The 15,634-nt window shown below is 42.0% G+C and overlaps 1 protein-coding gene across 10 annotated transcripts; it reads right to left on the minus strand.

The window, feature by feature from the left end:
* Positions 1 to 88: 88 nt before the first annotated feature.
* Positions 89 to 15,486, minus strand: LOC106630993 (uncharacterized). 10 transcript variants are annotated; one of them, XM_055714631.1, is made up of 7 exons: positions 15,262 to 15,486; positions 12,900 to 13,042; positions 10,270 to 10,340; positions 7,465 to 7,563; positions 6,598 to 6,762; positions 3,544 to 3,685; positions 89 to 1,430 (listed from the first exon to the last, which is right to left on the minus strand). In XM_055714631.1, the coding sequence occupies exon 7, from the start codon at positions 1,388 to 1,390 to the stop codon at positions 431 to 433; it is 960 nt and encodes a 319-aa protein (XP_055570606.1). In that variant the 5' UTR covers positions 1,391 to 1,430; positions 3,544 to 3,685; positions 6,598 to 6,762; positions 7,465 to 7,563; positions 10,270 to 10,340; positions 12,900 to 13,042; positions 15,262 to 15,486; the 3' UTR covers positions 89 to 430. The 10 variants fall into 10 exon arrangements, with proteins under 10 accessions (XP_055570606.1, XP_027657344.2, XP_055570607.1 ...); XM_027801543.2 differs by lacking the exon at positions 10,270 to 10,340; XM_055714632.1 differs by lacking the exon at positions 6,598 to 6,762.
* Positions 15,487 to 15,634: the final 148 nt, after the last annotated feature.

A 15,634-nucleotide genomic window follows, 5' to 3' on the forward strand; every position in this document is an offset into this window, starting at 1 on the left:
CTATTGTTTTTCTTAACTGTCACAGGAAAAGCAGAGACACTTCATTTCTTTCAAAAGATAATCTACTAAGGCACTGCACTGCAAGGAATTAATTAGAAGAATACTTGTTTATTGTGTGCTAAAGAAAAAAGGATGCTACCGGAAAGAAATTGAGCACAGAGAAGCATACCAGGCAAGTGATACTTCCAAATACATCCACCCATCTTCAAGCAGTCTTTTCGATGCTGTATTGAGCACAACGCTGTGTGTTAAATGATTTGTTGGTATTAGCTGTGGATTTTCTCTATGTCGATGGCTCTGTATTTCTTTGCAGGTTAGTGTCTTTCCACCAGCATCCACAGTTATATTGCAGGCTTACATGTTCCAGGTGTATCAGTTGTTCCAGATCATAGCTGTATTACGGAAAAGTATCTTAACCAAACAGCCTCTTTCAGCACGGCAGAAATTCATGGTTGTACTGGCTGCAGTAGTTAGTTTGCCAGAATTTCATTACAGCCCTTGCCAGTGCTTTACAAAATCTGTGACGTTCTTCAGCTGCCCTCACCCACTGGGGTAGTTCAAGCTGAATGGCATCAACAGTACCAGAACTACGGGAACCAAAAGTCTTTGTTATATATCCACCACTATAATAGCTCCCGTTATTTGGGCTAGGATTGGACGGAGAAGGCACGCAAACATAACTGTTATTTTGTTCTTCAATATATTTACCCAAACTTCTGTTCCCTGCAACTAAATTCTCAGAAGACACATTGACTAGCTGACTGGCTAGATAGCTAATTGAGGAACTTGATGCAGAAAAGACACCTGAGTTAAGGGAAGTTTTTGGAAGTGTGTAACCTAGTTCTATCCACCGTTCAGGATGTGCTTGTCCATGGATATCCAGAATCAGGCCCCCTGTCATCTGTGATTTTGCAGTGGTCAAAAATCCCATATACTCTTCCCAGGACTGTTCTGCTTGGGGAATTCCAAAGGAGGCTTCTTCCTTTTCCCTGTTAGCATCCATCTTGAACCTCTGTAGGTGGTTTATAACAATATGTGGGAAGAAGCCATCAGTAATTTCATTAATTTCTTCAGCAAGAGCCTGAGCCACTTCTATAGTATACCTGTCTTGGTTGGTAGACACTTTGCATTTCTTATAATTTTGATTACTTCCAGGCGGACACTTATGAGAGAAGATACAAGAGGATGTGTTTGCATCCAAACAGGCAGCTTCTCGATCAGGGATGTCTTTGGGTTCCATTGACCCACCATGTGGGACAGAGAGAATCAGGTTCATGTTACCCACTTGATATTCTGTGAAATTATTGTGACCAAATATAACCTCTTTGGTGCCAGTGGCTTTCAAAAGCAAATATATAATGGAAATGAAGAACAAAGTCATATTCTTCATTTGCTGCTGGAAGGCTTGGCAATATGGAATATATCAGTACCTACATAAAAGCAAAAGACAGATTTTAGATTACTTACAGCTGGGAACACATAAGAGACTGTTCAGCTGCTGCTGGAATAACCAGTAACTGATTAACCTGTTTTTATTCCCTGTCACACAAAGAAGAAAGTAGTTATATGAGAAACAAAAATGAACAGGGCACTTAGTATGGTTAGATGTAACTGATGCAGTGTTTCCAAAAGAGAAGATTCTCCCAGAATAACAGAGCAAGGGAAATGGGAGGTTACTGGGCCTCCTTCATTTTCGCAGAAAGCACAAACACTATTTGATCATTCTATCTGATCCCAGAGAATCACTAGATCCCAGAAAAATACTTGATATAATTTTCTCCCACCAAAGCCTCCCTTTTTTCCACCTCTGAAATGTAAGAAAATTTTAACAAAATTTGCTGTAACATCTGTATCTCATTGACCTTTGTGAAATATCCACATGGTTATAGAAACTAGAGGCTATAGCAGCTCAGGCTAGCACTGGGCTTCTCTAGCAGACAACAAAAACTGAGTGCTTCCAAGCTCTGTCTCTAGCTATGCTCCAGGCTGAGTTAATCTAATAGCATTACAGATAGGTACCAGTGAGTGCAATAAGGAGTGACTATTCTCTTCAACAGAACTATGATATTTTTAAGCCTTGGCTAACTCTGCCATTTTTTGGAAAGCTGGAATTCAGCAAGATGCTGACAGTGCTTTCTGGTTTGAAGATATTACATCCCTAGAAAGATCAGAGTCTTGAGTGTAACTGTGTTGGACAGATGTAAAATGGGTGAATAAAGTCAATGAAGAGCAGAATCATAAAAGGATACTTTTAACTTCCAACCCCTTAATATAGGCCAGATGAGGAATATGTAAACAGATGCACTTGCAGGTGAGGCAGGCTGCCCTGTTGTCTGTCCTGCCCCTAACATTACATCACCTGCAGAAATGCAGAGGATAGGAGGAGCAGACAAGGGGGAAGAGTAAGAAAGAACTGAAGATCTGCAAGAATCTGTCCACAACATCTGGCCTGAGAGCAGGCAGTACGACTGAGAAGGCAAGGTGCCGTACGGAAGCACCCTCCCATCAGCCGCCTACTCTAAGAAAAGAAGAGGGCAATTTCACCCAAATAATGTAGCAAGATATTCTTTTCCCACTATGAGGGAACCCTGCTGGCTTTTTAGAGGCAACCTCTGCTGTCTACTGAGCTGATCCGCACTGAGGAACCTGTGCATGAAAAGCAAACATCTATCTTCCTGACTTCTTTCTGGGGTGAAAGTCCTGCAAAAGTCTGTGAACTGGAATCTGATCCCTGAGAATCTAATCTACAGTTTTCCTGCAGAGCATGACTAACAGCTTTTTTAGTTTCTTTTTGACCTTTCAGTTAAGGGGTCCTTTTACTTGAGCTACTGGTTTAAAACAAGCTTTTCTCCAAGTCCTTGGTTAGTTCATGCTTCCCTAGGTTTCCCTGAGGCACAAATATTCATCTGCTAGTTCTCCATTTGCATTACCAGAAATGTGGGGGAAAGGACGATTTTCAAGCATTATTCAAAATCCCTTTTCTTGGAAAAGCAGACTGCACACACAGAGTGTCTAAGTCAAGGAACAAGGCCCAGCACCAAGTTATATAAATCAACAGCACCAACTCCCAGGTGCTCCTCACCTGCCTCAGCAGGACTCAGGTTTCCTTTGCCTCAGGCTCTCCCCTTAAATACAAGGACACAGCTGTCCCTTTCCACCCTGCCAAATTGATTGCTGTCACCTGCAGCAGTTGGCTTGGCTTTTTGCAATTTTTTGTTAATGACTGAATCAAGCTGTTAACACTACTAGAGCACGCTTTAAAGATATATGGACAGAGAGCTTTGTGTAATTGCCAAACTGGCACAGCTCAGGCTCTGGGCAGACTTGGGAGAGTCTGGAGGAGCTCGATGACCCCCAGGCTGGTTTAAAGAGTTTTGGGGACACAGAGGAAAAATGTTAAGTCACAGTAATACAGGCTAGAACTGCTATTCTGGGCTTCATCATGGTGAAACGGACTTTTCCAAAGGATTTTAGCTCAAAGGGATAGTGTTCAGAAAAGCACAGAAGCACCTGCAGCTAGGAGGAAAGTACTAGAAAATCTACCTGTCTTCTTCAGCACAAGGGTGAGGTCCACGTGCATACGGCACAAAGTAACTGTAACAGGCTCCAAGCTCACTGTTGATTGTAGATAACTCCACAATGGTTTAAACTGGTAGTAATCCTGCAGGACTTTTTGAAGATTTGCCTGCAAAGAAAGGGAGAGAGAGTTCCTCCTGCCTCTGCCCGTTCGAAACTGAAACTGAACTGACCATGTCACTCGGCCTGGAGGTCTCTAGAGGCCAGGCTCAGCCAAACAGCCACGTGGCACCGAGCCTTAATCTGCACCTGTATAATTTCACAATGAAGGATCACAAATGGGAAAAAAAATATTCACTGGTATGGTAGAAGCTTATCATGCTTTTGTTCTGTAAACTGACGTATGTTTCTAGAGATTAAAAAAACTTGACACAAGCAGCAAGCACCAAAGGTAAGCTTCAAATAGTAACATAATCAGTAAAGGCAGCAAAACTGGTAATGCAGAGGGGTTTGAGGCCTAATGGCAAAAATGGGTGCTGTAATTCTGGTTTTGTTTTTTGGGGTCTTCTGGGGGAAGTCTAGGAATTCTTCTGACAGTTCACTGTAGGAAAGGTGATAGGATACAAGAGGTAACAGTTTTAAACTGAAAGAGGGTACATTTAGATTAGATGCTAGGAAGAAGTTCTTTACTGTGAGGGTGGTGAGGCGCTGGCACAGGCTGCCCAGAGCAGCTGTGGATGCCCCATCCCTGGCAGTGTCCAAGGCCAGGCTGGACGGGGCTTGGAGCAACCTGGTCTAGTGGCAGGTGTCCCTGCCCATGGCAGGGGGTGGGAGCTAGATGGTCTTTAAGGTCCCTTCCAACCCAAACCGTTCTATGGTTCTACGATCTGTTTGTGTGCACAGCCACCTAAGCATTTGAAGCCATCTCTTATCTCTTCCTGGCTAAGAAAATGTGGATAACTGGCTAGCTGAAAAAAGGTCTCATAGACATAGTCCAGCTGGCTGGACAAAAATGCACATCACTCTCAGTTTATCTGAAGTAAAGCAAAATACACTGTCTTTGGCTGTTTTTGTTACACAATAACAGGAAGATTTCGGTGGGAAAAGAATGTTGCAGGTGGGAACAGAAAACTACAGAAGAGAAACTAGGGGTGGGCTTGGTATTTAGGCAACTAACCAATAATGAGCTTAACTTTTGTAATATGTATGAGCTAATTATAACAAGGCATAAAAGGTGACTGTAAGGTACAATAAATGAAGTCTGCTGATCACTCATATTGAGTGACTGTGTCTTCCCTCCGTCGCGACAAGAAAATACATTCTTTCAACTCAGAATCATTCCAAGCTATGCCTGGCAGAGAAAAGGACTGAAACAACTGGAGACTGCAAACTGAAAAGACCTCCGAGTTGAAAAATAAAGACTAAAGGACAGATTGGCAGGGTGGGGACAGGGGTATCCTTTGGAATACAGGAAGGAGGTGAAGGATCTCAACATGAAGAATGGAGGGAATATGGCAATTTCTAATAAGGAACAAAGGCATGAAAGAAAGGTAGAGGGAGATGGGGCAGACTACTGGATTTTTTTTCACAATGAATGAACCAAGTAGAGTCAAATGCAAAAGTCAAACAAAATCCAGACTTCCATGATGCTTATTCAGTTTTGCACCCATGTCCCAGCATAGCATGATCTCTTTTCCTGATGTTCTCGCTTACTTTGGTACTGATCTGCAGCAGCTCACAGCTACACGTCACTGACTGGCAGGATCCCATTCTGCTTCTCACTATGTATCACTTTGCATTATTTTCAGTAAGGAGTGCAGAACAGGCTGTGAAAATTGGATGTACTGTCTGTCTGTTTCAATATTTTCTTAAAGATCAAATAGGCAATACATGGGTATTAATCACTGTAAACTGGTTCAGCTGATTTTAAAAATGCACCTCTTTTCCACATCTTATTTCAGGCTTCTCATTGTAGAGTAAATTATGAACTAGGTTCCTATTAAGCTTCTACAGATAGTTATGCAAAAATATCATAAAATAATTACTTCTATGTGTTTTTTTTATAAAAGGGTATTCCTTCTAAAAATTAAAACATTTACACACAACCCCAATTAAAAAAAAAATATTGGGACCTTACATGCAGACAGAGGAGTTAACATTCTAGTACCTCTAGAAACACACTGAACCCGCAGGATTCTGTGAATGTTACAGGTAATATTCCTGCATGCATGTACCACTTGTCAGTATGCAGTTGCTGTAGCTGCAAACTATTGCTGCAAATATACATACCTAGATCTTTGCATATGAACTGAGGAAAATGCTTTTTGATGACACGTATGTGGTAAATTTTGAAAAAAGAAGTAAAAATTGCCGCTAGGCCCTGAGCTACTTAGTCTTGCTTTGACAAATCTCACAAACCTCAGCGGTGCTTTGTGTGGATTTGGGATTGTACTACAAATAACCATAACACTCCTCCCTAGCTTAATTCTCCCATACATCCCTACCTTAGCACTGACAAACCTCTGATGAGTAACAAGACTGTCAAGGGAGATTTCACAGCATGAATGCATTATACAAACGTGTCCATATGCTGTTAGCCCCAGGAAGACATTGGGGTTTATGGCTACTCAAAATTAATGCAATCAGAGCTGGGTGATTAGAGAAGCATTTAAAGTTTCAGGGAGACAGTTAGTCACTGGTTGTTATGTCTGTGGCTCACACATCCTCATAATGACAATGCATACAAGAAAAGTCTGCTATGAAGGTAAATAGCAATTTGAACTAGAACTTGTTCATGCCTCTTCTGTATCATAAAGACCAAGGAAGACTGCATTTTCCTCTGTTTTCATACATCCATAACAGCCCAAGCTATCAAGACAAGGCACTGTAGTGGACTTGTGTGAGGATCTGAGGCTACTGACAAACACAGGAATAGATTAGACTGACATAGCTGAAGCAGTAACTGCCTCAGGCATTTGCTTTTCTGCCTTCCTGGAAATTGTTGTTCTCTGAAGGAGAATAACATGGCTGGTGAATCAGCTGCTAGTTAATAACAAGAACTGGAGTAGATGTGTTACATACCCCTTAGCACTCTGGAAGGTAGACTGGTTACTGAATCATTATGCTGATCCATACTATTGACTGGAAGCTTCCATGGCTTGTTTCATTCTGTTACAGCTGGTCATCTGCTTTAACTTCTTTGATATAATTTATGATCCCTGTTTAGGCTACCTGAGTTTTGGTAAGCTACAGATTAGTAAGAAAGGAGGAACACATCAATATACACTGTCAAATAAATAAAACTAATACAGCTGAGCTTCACAAAGATTTTCAATAACTAGCAACAATTAACTCTGTTAGCTAATATAATTCTTACACATCAGAGTGAATGCTGCTCAGCATATTTCTCATGGTACCACTTATGAATCCAGATAATACAAATCTTTTACCAAACCTACATCCTGTCACTAATACATCTGTTTATAAATGGGTAAGACTAGTCCCTAAGTGGAAAATTTGTGAATTTTGTGGAGCCTATGCAAAAGCAGCAAACAGCTAAACATGGCAACTTAAATGGTAACTGTAGGAGCAGACCCCAGGTCTGTAGCTTAAAGGCCTCCTTGTAGCCCTAGAGAGAGAAATTAAATATATTACCAAAACCACCTGAAAATCGTCTTTATGATTATGGAAAAGAAACTCATTAGGTGCAAGATAGCAATATGTGATTATTCCACAACCTCTTTTCTTGCCACCACTTATATCCTATTTCTTCTGAAGAGAAAATCATTAGGTAAAGTGTAAATAATCACTGTACCATTATTCTGCTTGCAATCTACACAGGCTAATGGTTCCACCTTAAAAAAATCTGTTACCTGGATATGAGAACAACATTCTTTTAATTCAGATTATGTGTTGGTTGATTAATAAGCAGGCAGGACTGCCACTTACTGAGCCACCTGTGCTGCATCCATGCACAGCTGAATTTCCCTTAGAGGCCTGCAAGACTGTTCTTTACTGGACATAGTTTGATTTAATCACAGGTTACAGCTGTAGACAGAAAATACCACTGGAGGGCAAAATGCATTTATGTAACAGGCAAGCAGGGGCAGGAGAAAAGTAGTTCTGTTAGCAACAGAGTTAATGAAGGCTCATTTCTTGACACACACACACATACCTTTCCCCCCTGTATCTTCCTGATTCCCAGGTGAGAGGGAAACCATTTCCTTTAGTAGGAGAAAAACAGACAACAGTCTGCTTCCAAAAAGCAGGTTTTACAGGTCTAGGTATATTCCCTGCACACATGTCAACCTTACAGCTAGAGGAGACCAAAGAGTGCCCCAGGCTCACCCCTTTCTGCAGCTTTCATTCAAAGGAAAGCTTGCACTGACAGGGATCTGTAAATTGCGGTACATACGTTTGCATGATCAGGGCAGCAAGACCCAGGGCACTCCATGGCATGAACCAAAGGCTAAGCTCTATATGCTGCCATGGAGTAATGCTGGGCACCAGCACAAACTGGGAGAGGAGTGGCTGGCAAGCAGCCCACAGAAAAGGGTCTGGGGGTGCTGGTTGACAGCAGGCTCAGCATGGGTCAGCAGAGAGGGCAAACTGCACCCTGGGGTGCATGAACGCAGCATCACAGCTGGTCAGAAGAGGTGATTATCCGGCTGTATTCAGCGTTGGTGCAGCCTCACCTTGAGTCCTGTGTGCAGTCCTGGGCCCTGCAATTTAAGAAGAGTGTGAAGGTCCTTGAATGCATCCAGAGGAGGGCAACAAAGCTGGTGGAAGAGCTGGAAGGAATATCTTGTGAGGAGCAGCTAGGGACTTTGGGCTTGCCTGGTTTGAAGCAAAGGAGGCTGAGGGGCGACCTCACTGTTCTCTCCAGCTTCCTGAGGAGGGGAGGTGGAGAGGGAGCTACTGAGCGATTCTCCCTGGTATCCAGTGATAGGACCCATGGGAATGGTTCCAAGCTACATCAGGGGAGGTTTAGACTGGACATCAGGAATTATTTCTTTAGAGAGAGTGTGGTCAAACACTGGAACAGGCTTCCTAGAGAGCTGGTTGACACCCTAAGCCTGTCAGTGTTTCGGAGACATTTGGACAATGCCCTTAACAACACACTTTAACTTTCAGTCAGCCCTGAATTGGTCAGGCAGAGGGAATAGATTATTGTTGTAGGTCCTTTCCAACTGAAATGTTCTACTCTATTCCACTCTACTCCTCTCCACACTTTCATGAATTGGACAGAGTATCTTCAAGGCTTCTAGCCCTTTGTCAAAATACATGAAAATAACTCCACAGCTTCAACATTTATTGCAGATACACATTCAGGAAAGAGGCATAAGCATGTAAGTCTTCTCTCCTTAGAAGTACAGACTGAAAAAAGGCAAGTCCCAAACACGTTATCTGTTAAGAAACAAGTGGAGATTGAAGCAGAAAAGCATGTGCCCTCAGCCAGGAGAGCCAGCCATGACCCCCTCATGTCCCTGCCCCCTTGGGCATGGTGACTCTGTCCTTTGTGCATCCCACTATGTTGGAGGTCCCTGTGGACTCACTGGGATGGAAGACCCTGTATTTTAGGGTAGGGAGCACAGCCGGAGGAGTCAAGAGAGGATCTCCCACCTGCTCCCTCCCTTCAGCCATTAATAATTTGGAAGCAGGGATTGTAATGAAATTCCAGCAGGGGGCTGATAAATTTTTTGGGAAAAAAATCTAAACAGACCATCCATCCTTCTGCAAAATGGGTTGGAAAGCATTTTATCTTCAATATCTTTCAAATGGTTTTGTCCTCTGTTCTGTTTTCAGTCTCACCTACTGTCCTGTAGTGAAAACCAATCCTGAAGCGAGCAGAAGGGATGGGGACATAAGCAGGACACAGCTTTATTCTCCTTTTCTGGCAAAATGGCCCAAAGCAGAGCAGTGTCAGGTGCAGATGAGAGCGCGCTTTCTGGTTACCATATTACTGCAATGCTATTTCTCAGTGACTAGCAACTAAAGAGGGTTGTCACTTCTTACTAAGGAGAAGTCTCCAGAATGAGTCTGTGCCTGGCACTACAGCAATTTAAACATTCTTACATAAATTACCCACTTATTCAGGATTTTTGGAACATGAACAAGTGGACAGCCTTCCCCCTAGACACTGATACACACATTTGTTTTTTATGACGAGTATCAGGAGGACTGGCTGTGGGTGCTCCTTCTCATAGCTGAGAATTACTGCTTGAGCACTCAAAGCAAACTCAGAGAACTCATAGCAAAGCAGCAGACCACCCAATCAAAACGCTGGCAACACACCATGATTGCAGAGAGGAGGTTTTCACTGGCAGTAGGAGCGGAGGGTGTCACATAAACTATGCCTACACCCATTTCCATTAGGTGACTTATGAGCAGCCTGTTCTTGCTGTTCACTGGCAACACATAATGGTTCTTTGCCATCACTGGAAAAACCCAGGACACAAAGAGAAGGTCAGATGATCATGGCATCTCCAGACAGGCATGTTATTGACAGGCATTCGTTTCAAACATTACTCAGCTCAATGAGCTTCACAAGGTATTATCTGGCAGAGCTGTGCTCCCTTCACTACCACATTCTCATGAAGCTGATAGGCACACACCTTACCAAAGCAGTAAGGTCTGCACAGGAGGGGAATGCCAGAATCACCCTCACAGATCTCTTCCCTGGAAAATGAATCCAAGAGCTGTGTTCACTCAGCAGCAAACAGATCGGAACTGTGATCAGCCTAATGAGGTTACCTGGGATTCTGATGCTGGAAATTAATATGGCTTTTCTTCTGTTCCCTTCCACAACTGTCAGGGGCTGAAGCCTGCAAAAAGCATTACCAGTTTAACTGAATTAGTTGATAAGTGAGGCACCACTCACATAAATCATGCTCTTGGCCTGGACTGACTGAAGCAGATGGCAGTTGCAATATTGACTAAATAATCCAGGTTTTTAATGACTTTACTAACATTATTGCTACAATATTTTCCTGATAAATGAGGAGCTTTTAAAAACATTTCCTCTGCTACTGTATATAGCTTTAAGAATGTTTTGCTCTAGACCTCTCTCAAGTGTGCACAAGTGTGTACATGAGTTTGCATGTGCTATTAAGGCCTGGCTTCTTAGCTAAGCTAAAAGAAGTGTGAAAATTTGCTGACCATAAGTGGGAATTTCAATAAAAGGCAGATAAAGGGTGCAGTAAATGTAACACCGCTTCCCATCAGAAAGAAATCAGATCTCTAACAAATTGATTAAATGGTCCAACTAACTCCCAGAGAGACTTTCTCAAATAAAAGTGATCACATTCTTAGGCAGTGAAGACAATATAGTAGCAATACTAGGGAATTCACTGAAATTTTGGAAAAAATATTATAAACCAGACATCTGATCTACTATTATCATAGAAGATGCTCTGATTGTGAGCATCAGCAAAGTGCCATTTTTTTTTTATTTTAAAGTATTTTAGTTATTTTAATTTATATTTTTAAATATAAGTATTTTCATCTATCCCATGAAACCAATTCCAGCTGTACCAGACAATGTAGGGAAGGAAGTTTTCTAAAAACCTGTAAGATGTCCTTGTCCATTTCAGTGAGTAGGGAGGACAAGATTTATTTTGCTTTACCCTGGCTGTGTAAAGTTTAGTTGTCTACATCAGACCTAGTGATCCCATTTCCTCTCTACAGTCAGCATGGAGAAAGAAGCAGTTCTAGAGGTATTTCAGCACACTTATCTTGGGCACCTACCTTACATTTCCATTAGGGGTCAACAGGGCTATACTCTGTATAGCTCTTCTTTTTTATTACGATTCAAAACAATTGTAAAGGAAACAAAGTGTTTCTGCTACACTTTATATTTGCAGGTCTATTGAAATGTATTCAGCCAGTCACTACGACAAAACTGCCCAGGAAAATGGAAAACATACAACAGAGATTTGGCACAGTAATTTCTAGTCTTAGCAAATTCTCCAGACACATAAGGTACTTGTGAAAAAAAAAGGATTATATATATTATTATTAGTCCTGTAACTAACCACAGTGCTGTGCTACTTCCCAGTTTCACCTGATGTCTATGGGAAACAAAACTGCAAAACTACAGTTTTCTTTAAAGGGATAACTCACCTAAGTATTATAGAATGATAGAATCATTTAGTTTGGAAAAGACCTTTAGGATCATCAAGCCCAACCATTAACCTAGCACTGCCAGGTCCACCAGTAGGCATTATCATCTGACTACTTCCTTCCAAGAGACACTGTTGAGCTTAAAGACCAGTATCTTTAGCCAGTTTTAGGTCAAGATAGCTCTGCTGAAACCAACAAAGCCATTATATAGAACTTCTATGATCTTACAAAAGTTATGAGATGTAACGAAGGTGGGTCATAGATAATCAGGCTGAAGACATTTGTAACAAACTGAATGTTAATGCATATCATGCTAAGTCTTCAGCTCCAAGGTATCCACCCACCCTTACAGATTAAGGAATCAAAGAGGAAGATCTGAGCTGGGCAAGAATTCTGTAGCTGTCTTCCTTCAATACAAGCTCCTTGGCTCCAATGCTTCTGATTTGGAGGCTCACCTTATGACTGTTTTTAATGTAATCTATGGAAAACTGTCAAAAGCAGATTTAATTGAATTGCATATGACACTTTGAATGATATTAATATATAAGATTGTCTACCCTGATTATCTGTTCTCCCCGTGAACACAGCAGTTTGAGGGGAAAAAAAAGTCAGAATTTATGTAAGAACATAGTCTTAAGATAAGTGATCCTAATCCAAATAGAATTCTAATTGCAATTGAATTTAAAACTTCTGGAGCATGTGAAATATAGGTAGAATCATGGAGGGAAATAAGATTCACTAAAGAGGAATTTAATCAATATTTTCAGCTTTAAAACATCTTATGCTGTCACTACGGCCAAATTATTTCTATGCATTTCTCAGTGCACACACAATATTTTAAGAAGTTACAATTGAGATGTGCTTTTTTCAAAATGCATTGAATTTAAGCCTGACTGTCCACTGTCTGGAAACATTGCTTTTCTGCCCTGCTGACTGAGTCAACTGTGTAACGGAGTCAAAGAACTATACAGATGGCAACCATAAAAATTAACTGCTATGTGTAGATATTGGCCTAGCTACATTTCTCGCTGCTAACTTTGTTTTAATTTAAGCAAGCATACCTTTGCATTAACTAACAAGAAGCAGCAGCTTTATCACATCTTGCAAACTGAAAACTCGTCAGTTGTTGGTCATTTTACTCCAGACAATCTGTTGTTCAGTTGTAACTTGGAATCTTTGCAGTGGAACTGCAGTACTAACGTCTCAGGTGGCTTGTGCTGTGGCTAACGTGAGTGGCGCTGGCCCCGATGTGGGAAATGTACCTGTGTGCTCTGACCAGCCCACTGCTGGAGAGCTGTTTTCTTCACTTCCAGGTCTGGCTGGGCCTTTCGGAGTGAGAGAGCAGGATCTCATCAGGACACGTCAGACACATCACACAAGGGTAAGCTCATCTGATGGTTCCTACCTGTGTAGGAAACAGAGGAGAAAAAAAAAAAAAAAGCTTTTCATGGTACTCTAAAGTGAATTTGTGCTATTGTATTCATACTAGTTGTTTCATTTATGCAATATTGATTTATTTATGTTATTTATGGTGTTTATGCTATTCTATGAGGCCTGGAGGGGCATGTACAATTACATTGCTCAGGAACAAAAAAGTTTATACATAGAAATAAGTTGTTTCCTTTTTGCAATTACAAACATATCAGATATTCAAATTCTGTGAAATTTCAAGTGAAGTACTGCACTTGATTCCTCTTTATTTCTATGACTTTTCCTCTGTCCCAAGACAATATCATGATTTCTCAAACTCTCTTCATAGAGACAGACATGTCCCCTAATCAGGATTCAATAACCAGCTTCACAGATCTCCACTAAAAGCAGCATAATAAAGCAGTTAAACATCACACTTCCTTTTTTAATTTCAGAAAATCAGTAAATAAAAACACTGACTCCAGTGCAGTAGTAATTTTTATTTTATTTTTATTTTAGAGTGTTGGCAAGACTTCTGGTCCAGTGATCTCACTACTTGCAGCTGGAAACTTGCAGACACCCTTGTATTTTTTCCAGTCTTACCTGAGTACTAGCTCAACAAATGAACCAGACATGCAGGGGTTTATGAGTGCAGAGAAAATCTGCATAATTCAGTATTGCATGCATAGTCTCTCTTATGCTCTAATTCTCCTCCCATTCTTTACAGTGTCTAGACTGCATTTGTTCTCTTTAGCAATACATGAAGACATATTTCCTGAGGAAAAGAAACATTAGGCGTAAGCTCAGTCTGAGACACTTCTACATGTGCATTGCCAGTAGGAAGAAATTAAGGTTGGCACTGTAGAATCCCTTGTTGTCCAAGCCTGTGGTATGTGTAAACCATGTGTTGGCTACCAGACTATGATTTACCGTGTTTAATGTGTCAAATAGGCAGAATGAGATAGTGCAAGAGATGGTTAAATAGGAACTCAATCCCATGCATGAGATGTCCCAAAACATTAACTAGATCTGTGAAGCAAAAATGTTACTTGTATGCCTTTTTGTGTGTAGCTGGGAGATTCTTGTAAAATTCCCTTGTGCGCCACTTGAAATTTCAGCATGTGATATGGATGTTCAGGGTTTTTTTTAAATGAAAGTAGTTATACTGGTATGTAAATACAGATTTAAATTTCTAACTTTGACTATCAATCCTTACATTAACCCTAGAGTTTCATTGCTGTAACATGTCGCTCACCTCTTCCTTTGTAGTAAGTGACCTGCATGCACTCTCTCTCTCCCCACTCGCTGGGTTAGCTGCACAACTCAGTCCTTTGTCCAGCCAAAATTCTGTGGTGCCTTTTGATCCCAGTATACTTAACGTTGATACTTTTCATGTTCATTGTGGTTATCCATATGCTGTCTGCAACAGCATGTCATGGCTGCTCTGCTCTATCTGAACCGATCTGGAGCAATCATTGTGATGTTGTCAAAAATAGGTTTTTCAGTATGACTTTCATCTCAAAATGAGTCATTCGGAACACGAGCTACAGCAATAGTATGAACTAATGGTTACTGGATTTAAGCTCCTTACTCATATCCCTACATAGACCAGACACACAGGTGTTTAGCTTCTTTACACATAAACATTGTCACAAAGTAACAGACACAAATACATTCTTACTCCTATGTGGTGTTTTCTCTGCTGGTTTTGTTGGGTTTTGGTGGGGTTTTTTTTGTTAACAACTAAGTGAAAAACTTCTCTGTATACTGTGACCAGACAGCAAGGATAAAAACAAAGAACTGAAAATAAACACTGAATGCTAAGATGACAGATTCTTTCCAGGATATTGACCGTCATTTTCTGCACTAGCGACTTAGTGGTTATAGAAAATTGGTATTAAGAAGTATTGCCAAAACTAAGCTTTCAAACACACCCATGTCAGTTCCAACGTGAGGAAGCAACGTTTTCCCATTTTCCTACAAGTTACAGAGACAGCAGAACTGAAATTTGGCACGGGATGTGCCAACTCAGTGCTACAGCACTGAATCTACTGCCGTGTATGACATGTGTTGTAATGTTTTTGCAGATGCTTGAACTGGCTGCACGCCCTCTGCTAGTAGCCGGCGGCACGGTTTAGCCTTGAACGCCACGTCCCCTCAGCAGTCCTTTCCCCAGCATCTGTGGCTGGGGAAACGCTCTCCTGAAACCCTTACCTTTCCTGCAGGGCTTCAAATGCAAACAGGGTTCTGTGAAACTCCCGGTAACCGACACGAGAGCGGTGCCCAAACGACCGGGATTCAGAATCCGTTTGGCCGGGGAGCCAAACACCCGCCCCCACCGCTCCCCGGGCCCGCCCCCACGGCGGCACCAAAGGCCAGGCCGGGCCGGGCCGGGAGAAGGGGCCGGGAAAAGGGAACAGGCCAGGCCAGGCCGGGCCGGGCCGGGCCGGGCCGGGAGAAGGGGCCGGGCCGAACAGGGCCAAGCCGCCTCACAGGGGCGGGGCTCGCGCCCTAGCGGGCTGCCTGCCCGCCCGCGCGGAGCATGCTGGGACTTGTAGTCCCCCGCCGGGGCGGAGCCAGTGCCCTG

The sequence above is a fragment of the Falco cherrug genome, chromosome 6 (genome assembly GCF_023634085.1).
Source record: "Falco cherrug isolate bFalChe1 chromosome 6, bFalChe1.pri, whole genome shotgun sequence".
Lineage (NCBI taxonomy): Eukaryota > Metazoa > Chordata > Aves > Falconiformes > Falconidae > Falco > Falco cherrug.